The sequence below is a fragment of the Synchiropus splendidus genome, chromosome 1, assembly GCF_027744825.2.
Source record: "Synchiropus splendidus isolate RoL2022-P1 chromosome 1, RoL_Sspl_1.0, whole genome shotgun sequence".
NCBI classification, from domain to species: Eukaryota; Metazoa; Chordata; class Actinopteri; order Syngnathiformes; family Callionymidae; genus Synchiropus; species Synchiropus splendidus.
This window is the reverse complement of record NC_071334.1, coordinates 15,068,048-15,080,674: the sequence shown is the minus strand read 5'-3', so window position 1 is coordinate 15,080,674 and position 12,627 is coordinate 15,068,048. Positions and strand designations below refer to the sequence as shown.

Genomic DNA, 12,627 nt, shown 5'->3' with positions numbered 1-12,627 from the left:
AAATAGAACAGGTGAACGAGATTTAATCCACTCTCGCAGGTGATAATGTGTTTTTCCTGCTTTATAGCAGGAGAACAGCTTCACACTTTGATGTATTCAGCGTGAAGAGCTGAAGCTGAAGCTGAATGCGCTCCCAGCTGGAGGCAGTGAGAGTGCTCTCCAGGGTTGTGCAAGGAAAGGCATCCGGCTGGAGAAACCAATAACCAAACATATGGCCGTTCAGCTGTGGTGACCCCTAAAGGAGAGAAGCGGGCGGCCATCTTGGAAGAGATCTGCTGCCTGTGTCAGTCTCCACTGTAAAGACGTGGTGGACTTTGGTGCACACTGTGGAGTTTTATTGTGATGGAGGGAGATAAACATTCAGTTAAGTCTCCTTTTATGTGTTCAAGAAAAACAAAATATTTTATTGATGTGACTCTACAGAACCTCCTACAAAAATCCTCACCGATTGCCATCTCTGTTCAACTAAACACTGTTTAATGTAAATATATGACATACAAAATTGTGTTATGGCGTGGCCACTAAACAACTTAACCACTAGTCTAACTTTACTGGCTATATGCACTGCCAACAGTAGTTCCTGTACATGTGATGTTTGTAGTAATATTTGTAAATTACTCAACATTTGTGTGTTGGAAAAAAAGGTTTACTAATAAATGTGTATTTAGCACCTTTAAGACTGTGTTAGACACACATCTGCAGTACATGCCTTCAGGACAGACCAGTGTTTCGCACAATTGCACATACACAACATTTCAACTTACCTTCAGAACTACCACTATGTGTAAGGGCTTGATAAATGAGCGGTAAACATGGATTTTAGTAGGTACAAACAGTGACTGTAAATGAGCTTGGCTATAAGTAATAAAACTTGCAAATGAGGCTGCGTGTTAGACGAAGAAAGTACACAAATTATATTTCATTGAATCTAGAATTTAAACAGACTGGGGAAGATGAAAACATGAAAATAACGACTGCATCAATTCTATTTTGCAGAATAATTTAAATTATTTTCGCAAAGTCAGTGATGTATTGAGTCAAAAATAAGGTGCTTTTTGAAAACCCACATGGCAGTAGATGTACAGTCACTATACAAAGCTCAAGTCTCCGCTGTGAGGTGTGACTGCCGAAGGGAGTTTTCAAAAGCGAGTATTGCTCTTAAACCGCTGTTATTAACAAGGCAAAACTCTGAAAAGCTGAACTTGACGTGCAATGTGGCCGTCAGAGACGCTGCGCGTGTTTTATAGCGGCTGCTGGTTAATGGTTCCCACGCGCCGTGACAGCCTGTCTGCACTGACACACTGCCACAGTTTCCCACGCGCGCGACACGCTTTCTTCAAGGGCGCGTAGAGTGGCGAGCGCGCGCGCGTCATCTCACGGGGCACGAGGCGGGCGGGCCGCGGGCTGAGGATCATGTGTAGTCCACGCGCCGAAACTAGGTTAGTTGGAGCCACGGAAGGGGACGCAGCACTGACGCGGACTCGCCGCCTCCACCGCCGCTTCTCAGCACAACTGCTCATGAGCGACAACTCTAGCTGCCGGTTGCTGTTTCCTACTTGGCGCTTGCTTGTTTTGTAATCGAGGCGAGTTCAGATAAACAGGTCCAAATCCATATGCGGGTTTGCTGCCGTGACACTTTTCAGCTGCTCCGCGCTGGAGCGAGTACTTGCGCGTTCACTCCGCCGTTCCTCTGCTTGGTTGTCACACGGACTTTTATGATTCACACACTTGGCTAGACTGCGACGTCAACATGAGAGGTGAGTGCCTTTGAATTAAAGTCTCCTTCCCGTTTTGTCGTGCTGTATATCGAAACTTTTAAAGTTGTGTTTGTATTCCGACCAAGTGCGAAATAGTGCGCTGACTGTGGACAACCTGATTAAAAATATTAATATTAACCAACATTCTGCTGTCGCTTAAAATAACTCCGTTCACAAAATGGACCCTTTTTGTTGCCAATGTTTGTTCAAGTTATTCAATTAATTCCACTTCGGCTTTTTCCTCGACCTGATAAGATGCGCTTGGTCAAAGTTTGAGCGCATGAATATGGTTAAACGCTGAACGTAAAAGTTTCTTTTGCTGAGTTTGACTCGGCAGTAAAATGTTGACTGTTTTAAAAGTGCGTTGCATGTGGTTAGATTACTCCGCCGGTGAGAGGCTGCAGTTACATAAGAACCAGAGGAGGGAGGGAGGGAGGGAGTGAGGGAGGGCGCGGAGCGCTACAGTGACAGTCAGAGCACAAATCACCGGGCGGCCGACCGTCGTTGGAGCAGTTATTTATTCTATCCCTGCTTGATTCTCCATGTCTTCTCCCCTCCAGTGTCGCAAACATTAAGTTGCTTTTGCCTGCGTCACTTTGGGTATTCAGGATTTTGAAAACAGCGGTGGTTAGTTAGTGTTGAAATGTGACAGTCATCCACCTGGTGTTATGGTTTTGTTTTAGCGTGGTGGACATTGTGCAGGGCAGTGACTACGTGATATAGGTGGTGCTCCATTGACCTACTTCTGTCAGTGGGGATTATGGCATGTGAATGTCCGTTTGTGGGTGGAGGGAAATTGCTCTGTCGTCATTATTGATGATACATTGTTTATCATTTTTTTTAATCAGTTGTCAAGGAAATGATCGTCGCTGAATCAGTCCGGGTGTCTGTGCGCCTTTTTTTCTTCAACACTCGTGAACTTACAATAGATAAATGTGATTGATACAATAGATAAATGTGATACTTTCTTACTTAAGTCCTCTAGGTTTGAATTCGAAGTAGTTTGTTGAGTCTTATGGAAGTACTGTTAAATCAGCCATGATGCAGACAATTGCAAAATCGTCGATCCGCAGGCAAATTTAAGTTTTATATTTATGTGAAAGCTGTGTGATGGGCTGAGTGAGAGTTTTGGTCGCTCCTCGCAGACATGCATGATTAATGCTTGACCCTAACCAATCGCAATTGGAAGAACCAAACTTCAAAATCTTGGGAGAGCTGAAGACTATTTTCTCCTGAGTATAATTCTACATTTGAAAGACAAGCGATTGTATTTTGTTAAAATAAACATACTGCACTGCTCCACTGAAATGACTTGGATAGGGCCCCTTTAACCAGTTGACAAGGTTTTGCTTCATGCTGTTATGATGTCAACCTAATGCACTGCTGTGACAAGCAGGATATGAGAACAGCAAACCTTAAAGCACAGCAGGATTCACTTAAGCTCAGTTTCCTCTGCCAGCTAATGTTACTTACATCAACAGGAGTGTGTGTCACTCTGGTCAGGATTGGCTCTGGGGGGTTTCTGTATACTGTCTCACCTCATATTGCAAACAGGTATAGAACGGTGAAGTCCAATTTTAAATTCCATCAAAACCTGAAATCATTACTGTAATAAAGCTGTAAGAGTATTAACAATTTGAAGGGACTACAGAAACAGGCCTTTAGCCCTCCAAGATTACTGCAAAGCTCATATTCAAAGCCACTATCTGTTAAGTGTTCAACCTAAGGCAAGTTCACAGTGCTCTCAAGTATGTGTCAAGGTGCCCTCTCTCTCTCTGTTAACTGCACGCTAAGATTCCATTCCCATTATCAAATGCTATAACTCCTCTCTCAGCCTGTGTCATAATCAACGAAAAAGATTTTCCAAGCTGGCTTTGTGCTCATCGTGGTATCACGCATTTTGTAATATTTGTAACTATTGTATAGTTGGTTGTTTAGTCTAAACAGTATCATAAGGCAGTTTTTCCATGCCACAAATACATAAATAAGACATATACTTCCACATAAAAAACTGATTCAAGGTGACTGTGATTGCTGGAAAATAGTCCTAAAATTTCCCCTGTGGTTTGCAGAAGCATGCAAAATTATACACAGTGAACCAAATACCTCAGTCTGGTTTTGCCTGTGTTGCAGAGGCCCGCTTGGATTTGTAGTAGTGTAAACACACACCATAGAGGAGACCAAATATGGAGCAGTATATAATGGAGAACTGGTCCAAAGACTGAACACTTGGCCTCACTAATTCATATACAACATATATTGATATTATTATTTGAGGCAAACGTATTAATGGGCCAAGAATGTATTAGTTCTTCACTTTGACAAGTGTTGTGTTTGAATGGGGTCAAGGGCTCTGCAGTTGAGTGGACAATACTTTGAATATCCTTTGAAAACTGGGCAACTCTTTGCCCAAAACAACAAAATACTATATGTATTGGTTAACTCGTGGGTGCTGTATATTGTTTAGGCTGAAGCTACTTTCACCCCATTGTGGTATAGCATGCATTGCATGTCTGTGCAAATGGTGCTGCTGTAATGGTAAAAGTAAAAAGAATAGAATAGCGTGGGACTGTGTTATGCTATCTGCTCTCAAGTTAGGTCAGTGGGAGGAGAAAACCACCATTGTGATTAACACTTTTGAAGGTGACCGAAACATGGAGTTTGGTCGTCAATCACAAAGCCAAGGTCATGGGCCGGCAATAAAACCTTGACAGACCTTACCCAAGATAGCGTGTTATATGTTGCATGCATGCCAAACTGTATTCCATAAATACCTTTCACTGGCTCCAGAAGCTCCCCTGAATGTAGGTTAAGTATACAGTATGGCAGGTAACTGCTAAGTGCAGGTAAATAGAACCTTGGACTCTGTTTGATTAGCTGGGATGAGAGGGCAAAGTCTGCAAGGGCCAAAGTTCTTACTGAACCTCTATTGGACTGAGACAAATGCTGTGACTGACTCAAAGGGAAAGATATGATCACTTCCACTGGTGCTTCAAGGGATTCACTTGGGAAGGATATTCAGTTAAAGTCGCTGATCAAACATGGCTTCAAAAAACTTAGGGTTCAAGTCCATTGGAAACACTTGTAATGAAATATTTGTCGCAAAACGGACCACAAAACCTCCTACGTCACAGTGTCATATCTGTGTAACACCTGTGATACAGCCATGAAACAGACGTTGGTGATTTGTCAGTGTTTTGCCACTGGTAATTGATAGATCAAGCAAAGGCTCCTCGGGCCAGTAGGCAGTAACAGAGTAAAAATAGAGTTATGGTGGAGCTCGCAGGGACGGCTGAAATTTCACTCAAATGCTCGACATGCTGCGACTTGTTGAGAGCGATTGGCGACATCTGTTCTTTTAAACCTTACAGTACCAGCAGCTATTAATGTTTCCAGATGTTTGCTGCCCTTGTTAAAAAGTTCACGGGGCCATTTGCGTCGATTGTGTAATCTCTGTATGCACAATGGCCGTATGCATGATCCCCTTGGTGTTGAAACAATGCGTGCCATCGGCACACACTTATTGCAATTATTGCCTGGCCAATTTGAAGCGCACCTCCCCCTTTGCTGACTGAGAAAGTGTGTCAGTGGAACAGTTTTGCTCTCTGGGCCTGACTGTGCTGCTCAGCTGACTGGCAGGTGAGGTGGCAAGTCACAGACAAAGTTGCTTGCTCAGCAGCCAATGAGAACAGAGAGAAGCGAGGGAGGATCAGTTCATGGTCGCCAAGACAACCTTTGAATGAGTGTGTTCGTGGAATGTGGCCAGACAGCCGTTATATAACAGACTGAAGGGAGGAGTGAGGCTTTGAGGGGAGAGATAAAGGCACCAATGGAGAAAGGGATTTTTTCCTCTTGCCCTTTATTTATACACATCTTCATTTATACGTCAAATAGGATTCTTTTTTACATACTTTGACACAAGTACATGTTGCCTATAGCGCACAAATAATTTATTCTTGGTGTAATTCTTGGGTAAGGTCAATTGATAAATGACTTGATTTCACCTGAATGAATGTGTAACTTCTTCAACTGGCCGGTACGGGGTATTTTGAGATGAAAATAATGCCCTGAAAACAGTTCTAATAGGAAGGTTATCTCACCAAAGACTGGATTCAGGTGCCCAGCCTTTTTACATAAATGGTGTCTGTATGTTTTGGAGGAGTAAGAGTGGCAGAGTGACCAGTCTGTGAAACCCTATAGGCCTGGCCCTCAGCTAATGCAATTGACCTGCTATTCTGGGCTTGAGGAGGCCCAGCTACTAAGAAAAACAACATAATAACAGACATGAACAGACGGTTCGACAACTCAGGCTTGTACGAACGTCAAGACAAGGTGGAAAATTTGCAACATTACCCTGTCAAACACTGACTACATCTATCCTTGTTTGCTTTGAGTCCAGCATTATTGCTTCATATTGCCTCTGCAGTCATTTCTTTTTTTTCCCAAACACTTCCATTGTTCATTTACTCTATTCTCGTACAAGAGCAGAAATTGAATGTTATTATGCCAAAAATATTTCTCAACTTTGAAGTTTAATACTTTTTTTTTTCTTCAGCTCAAATTGAAGTTATTCCCTGCAAAATCTGTGGGGACAAATCGTCAGGGATCCACTACGGTGTCATCACCTGCGAAGGCTGCAAGGTAAGAAAGTCAGCGTCTTTTGAGCACTTCATTGAAATATGTTGTCTGCCCCAGATCGTCCTGCTTCAGGCGCCACAAGTCCTAACAGTTACACACAAATCAGAGATACCCGTATACATTTACGCCATGACATTATATACTTATAATGTGTTGTTTCTTTACATATTATTATCATTATTAAAATATTCTCAATAAAAATCATACATAATGGAAGATCTTTGGTAGTAAATATCTAGGTAATAAAATTTAAATGTGTTCTCCAAAAGGCACTTCATTACATGGTATTTTTTTCAATATCTATTACTATTTAATTATTTACTTTAATTATTTTCAGGGACAAAATACTGTTAAAAAGAACATTACTCTTGATCTTGATGATCAACTGTTAACCTCGATTTGTTTCCACTTTTTAGGGCTTCTTCCGCCGCAGCCAGCAGAACAATGCTATGTATTCTTGCTCAAGGCAGAGGAACTGCCTCATTGACCGGACCAACAGAAACCGCTGTCAGCACTGTAGGTTGCAAAAGTGTTTAGCTCTGGGCATGAGCCGTGACGGTGAGTTAATCAATCTACTTTTAATTAACAGATGTCCTCCCTCCTATTTTTAGCCTGAGTTGATGTCGTACAATTTGTTAACTGCAAACGCTGCCCTCTCTTATGACATACTTTCTTCTGTTGCAGCGGTTAAATTTGGCCGTATGTCCAAAAAGCAACGCGACAGCCTTTACGCAGAAGTTCAGAAGCACCAACAGTCCCAGGAGTGTGCGAGACACGGAGTCCGGGAGGAGAATGGTGACATGGTGGACCACGGTCGCACGTACAGAAGAGGCTCTGGTGCGGCCCTGAGTGACCTCGATGACATCACAACACTACCAGAAGGCTTGCTGTTCGACCTGCCACTGACCCCGGAGGATGGATGTGGAGATTACTGCAACCTGGACATCCTGGCCGGCAGTGCAGGCAGCAGCTCCTCATCTCAGAGCTCACCTGAACAGACCACCTTGGACTTTACCGAGGGCAACCACAACATTAAACATGAATACCAGCTTCTGCATGACTCCGGACTCTTTTCACATGCCATCCTCAACCCGCTGCCAGAGGGCTGCTCCTTATATGAGCTTGGTCAGTATTTCATTCTACTGGAAATGTTCTACTCACATTCTGAAATTTTGTAAGACAGATGGCTGAAGATGGATGTAGTTTTAATCCGGTTTTCAGATAAGGGTTTCGCCTGTGTGGAACCTTAACCCTAGTCACCGGTGCTAATTCTTACGGCCTTGTATCAGTGTCAGATGAACGTGTGGTTTGAAATGACAAAGAGAATAAGAAATGTTCTCTCCATTCAGAGCATATAACCCAGAGTGTGGTGAAGTCACACATTGAAACAAGCCAGTACAGCACAGAAGAGCTCAAGAGAATGGCGTGGACTTTGTATAACCCAGAAGAGACACGGCTGTACCAGACAAAGGTGGGTGACTCTATCCATATTTCACAATTCTTACACGCAAGGTTCACTTGAACAGAAGGTTTTAACTTCATAACACATACATGTGTTACCCTCTTTTTTATTTCAGTCAGCTGAGGTGATGTGGCAGCAGTGTGCAATTCACATCACAAATGCAATCCAGTACGTGGTGGAATTTGCCAAGCGCATCACTGGCTTCATGGACCTCTGTCAGAATGATCAGATTATCCTCCTCAAAGCAGGTCAGTGCATCAAATCTGAAAAATAAAATTCAATTCTCACATTGTCTATTGCTGCAAAACAGCCGGGAGCGGTTTTATGGTACAAAAGCAATCCTGTGATTCAACCTCCTGACACTGATGGTTATTATGTGTGGGAGCTGACTTCAGCTTCAAACGGTTGCGTGAGAGATGTTTGTTGTTTCTGTCTTTCCTCAGGTCACAAACTCGATATCGCTCAATGATTTGTATGCTTTCAGCATAGTTCGAAATAGATTGAAATTAACATTACTTCCTCGACAGAGTTGACAAATAAAAAACTTACATTGAAAAGAAACGTCATTCAGTTGTTATTTAATATAAAATACAAATACAAGTTTCCAGATTATTCGTTTGCATTTGTCAGTGATACGTAAAACAACGCTAAGCTTGTTCAGAAATAAAGATAAAGTGCCGTGTTCAAGTTATGCATTGAAATGCATGAAGTCCTTATGCTCATTTGTTTGCAGGTTGCATGGATGTTCTGCTGATCCGCATGTGTCGTGCGTATAATCCCATCAACAACACGTTGCTCTTCGATGGAAAGTTTGCCCCAGCTCAGCTCTTCAAAGCTCTTGGTGAATAATAACATTTTACTCTCAAAATGTGTCATTTAAAAATCCAGTACATTCTTTTAGTGATGCTTGTTTTTTTCCCTTGAGGCTGTGATGACCTTGTGAATGCCGTCTTTGACCTGGCCAAGAGCCTGAGTCGCCTACAGATGTCTGAAGAACAGATGGCTCTCTTCACAGCTGCTGTGCTGCTCTCCCCCGGTGAGATTACATTCGATTAGCTATCGCTCCTTCCTGATACAGTGGCTAATAACGGCAGTTATTATACGTAAACAAATACACCACAAGGCAGGAGGAGGTCCCTGGTGTCACATCTTGTGTCTATTAGAAGTAAAGCTGTGTGTCTGAAGCTGAGGGACTGGCACTGATAATTAGATGTCTTGTGTTTACCAGCTACAGATTACAATGCTGGCTCCAAAGCGGGGTCAGAAAACAACCAATTTATAAGGCGATTGTCACACTATCTTCCTTTCTCTTCATATGACAGATCGACCTTGGCTAACTGACGTCCAGAAGATTCAGAAGCTGCAGGAGAAGGTGTATGTAGCATTGCAGCGCTGCCTGCAGAAAGATGGAGCTTCAGAGGAGAAACTTGCCAAGGTAAACATTTATTAAAATGAATCTCTCGGGGAATTCACAAGCCCCAACAGGAGAATGATCCATAACAATTGTGGTCATGAAATAAAAAGGGTATTTTAAATCCTTGAAGATTATGTGATTTAAAATATATCGCATAGTCGAACTGCACGACATCCTGAAGAGAGAGGAAAATACAGTTTATGATTAATGCATAAAAAAACAAATGATGCTTTAAAACATAATAATGACTTATTTATTGGAGATCATGTCATTTTTAAAAGGGAAATATTTAATTACATTTTTAAGAATAAATTCGTTTATTGAATTTATTTTTCAAGTTACAAAACTTACTAATTTAAGTTTTTTTTTATAATACTCATCAAAGATGCTAGAAATGGCCTTGTATCCCGATGTGTCCCGTTCAGTTAAACAGACCTTAATGTGGTTGTTTTTTCCTGAATGTCCTTGTAGATGGTGTCCAGGCTTCCAATAATGAAGTCCATCTGCAAGCTTCACATCGACAAACTGGAGTTTTTCCGCCTGGTTCACCCGGACACGGCGTACACATTTCCGCCCCTGTATCGGGAAGTTTTCGGCAGTGAAATCACCTTCCCAGACTCCACAGAGGGCTGATGTCATTCATCTGCAATGGCACATCATGTAAAGACACTGGGGATCTAAGGAGAGTAAGATAGAAATTGTGGCAACCAGCTGAGACTAAACCAACCAGCAGCTCAAAGACATTCCTGCACGCTACACTTTAGCACACACTCCTCTCCCCTCGAACCACCCAACCTTGTGGAGTAGCTTACATGCCCTGCAAGTCACTCTGTTCCAACACCGCAGAAATGATTGCTGGATTTTAAAGGTGGATTTAATTCCCAATTTTGAGGGAGTTTGAAAATATTATTAATGTAATTTGTATGGATGATAATATTTTTCTATGAGGTGACCTTAACATGGTCATCACGTCGAATTTATTTTGTTCAAATTGATTTTCTGTTCTCACAGTTCCTGTAAGCTATCGTTGAATGTAGACCCCTTTCCCTTAACTGCTCAGCTCAGCCCAAGGCACGAAAAAAGAATGTACATACTGGAGAATCCTCAGCCATTCAGTGGAGATCACATCTCAGTCAGTGTTTTGTCTCTGTTGAAATTTGGTAGCACCCGCTTTTACAGTTAAACAAACTGTTTAAAGGGACCACGATCAAACTCTCATTTTTTTTAGCTTTGCATATTCATGAGTGGAATGTTCTGCCATTATTATGCACCTCCAATGCACAAGGCTTCAACCTAGCACTTATGCTGTTTGTCATAGACTTTTGTTTCTGGTAGCACCTCCTTATGTGATAATTTATCCCAAAAAAATGACCTCTGTCCTTAAACCGTTTCCAGTATGCCACTTAAAGAATGAGTGAAGACGCTCAGCTTTTGTAAAATATTTCTTATGTAATTTTTAAAAACAAGCATTTGAGGAGAAAAATCTGCTCAGGTCTTTCAAATAGATACTACTTGCCCGAGCAGCAGTTGATGATTGACTCGGCGTAGTTGGGGTTTTGATAGAAAAAAAGCCAGCAAAAAGTACTTACTCATGATCCTGAAGCAACCGGAAGAGCGTCATCTCTCAGTGTTGGCACCATTAGAGTTGAAGCTTGATGTGTCCCACTCACCGAGTCCATAGGGTCTGAGGGATTGTTGGGATGCTTGGAATTCGGATTCTGGCAGACCCTGCTGCCATATTTTAAATTTGCCTTCTTTCTACCTCAGTTTTTTTTAACACTAGAAAGATAAATCAGCCTGAATCCATCAGATGACAGTCTTGGCCATATGTTTGTAACCTTTCTTATGAAAGTGACTTGCACTGGTTCCTATTCAGCGAGTAAACTTGATCTTCCAAATGCTCCATCATGTTGGGATCATGACTGGCTCACATGAATCTGATGCGTTTCACCGGCCCACTGATTATTCAGCTTTAACATATTATAAACCAGCTCCTTGCACTTTTTTTTTTTTTTAATTTGCCAATTCTTTCTGAGACAAAGATTTTAAAGAGGATCTATAATGAGGTTAATGGTTGGCCAAGACTGTTTACACTGCAGAATGTAACTATTTAAAGTTTTCTTTTTTTATTAAGCTCTTAAAGTGACAACAGCAGATAAACATGCTGGATCGAATCTTTAGATTTTTTGGATTAGGGCCTTTCAGGGAGAGGTGGGTGGTTTCAATCTCAAAGTAGCAAGACCTTTCTGGTAGTATTATGAAGAAGCTGCATACATAATACATGCCGTTTTTCTTTGTGCTGCTGGGACAGTGCTTGTCATTACACACCATTTTAAGCGTATAGGGTCCTAAACTTAGTGGCATGGTGGGATAGTGCAATAATGTCTTTCCCATTGTTCTCTTTATATTTCGGTCTTCATTGCCAACCGGTTTGCTACAACTAATGTTCTCATATAACCTGATGAATCCTGACACGGTCAGATGACACAGATTGTAACAAGGTGCGATAGATTGTAAGAGAATGTTGGTTTCGTACGACTTTGAAGTTGCTGCCCAGGTAGTAGTGCACTTACGTTTGGAGTTCCTCAGGGAAATCGCTAGGCACTCTGTCCTTTGTCTACAGTTAGTTCTGCTAACAAGACATCCTGCACCACAAACTGTAAAAGACCTTAAACCTTGATCACTGTGTATAGTTCTTGTGAATGTCAGAGTACAGAAATAACAGTTTTACCCGCAATATGATTATTGCTACACTTTTCAGCTTGACTCAAAAGTAGATGAGATATTTAAACAAAAAAAAAAAGATAACAAAAAAATGTGATGAACGTAAAAGATTAATTATTGTATTTGAATTTTGTGTTTGATTTGTTGTGATCTTAATTTTTATCCAGATTTTTTTTCTCATCTTGTTTAGTGTCCTTCTTGTCATGGAGAGATGTAATTATATATTTTTTAAAGAGCATTTTTAAAGATGTCTCCTGAACATTTATCTTCTGTTTTGATCCTTTTGTTGTGTATATTTTTACTTCCTTTTAAGATTATTATTATTGTTATTGTTATTATTATTGAATCGATATAGAATTAAGTGAACTATATTTTATTAAGTGTAATGGACACAAAAAGTCCAAGAGGTTAACACAGTAAAGCGTTATTGCACAATGGTGATAAGTGGATTTAAGAATGTAATAAAAGTCATTTTTCAATCAATCGTATTTGTCTTGCTCAAATGTTTGCTTGGAGTTCATAAAACACCAAATGGTGAGTGTGAGCTAATCGAAAGCTGTTTACCACAGCGCCACCACGTGGTTGGCACGTGGTACAAGCAGCGATTCGTGTCGAATGTTGACCATTCGTTG

General features: G+C 41.3%; 1 protein-coding gene across 1 annotated transcript; it reads left to right on the top strand.

Moving 5' to 3' along the window:
- The first annotated feature begins 1,417 nt into the window (after positions 1 to 1,417).
- rorca (RAR-related orphan receptor C a) lies at positions 1,418 to 12,474 on the top strand. The gene is made up of 10 exons (XM_053883780.1): positions 1,418 to 1,757; positions 6,313 to 6,398; positions 6,812 to 6,953; positions 7,080 to 7,520; positions 7,745 to 7,866; positions 7,973 to 8,105; positions 8,591 to 8,698; positions 8,783 to 8,893; positions 9,180 to 9,292; positions 9,743 to 12,474. The coding sequence occupies exons 1-10, from the start codon at positions 1,751 to 1,753 to the stop codon at positions 9,902 to 9,904; spliced, it is 1,425 nt and encodes a 474-aa protein (XP_053739755.1). The 5' UTR covers positions 1,418 to 1,750; the 3' UTR covers positions 9,905 to 12,474.
- Positions 12,475 to 12,627: the final 153 nt, after the last annotated feature.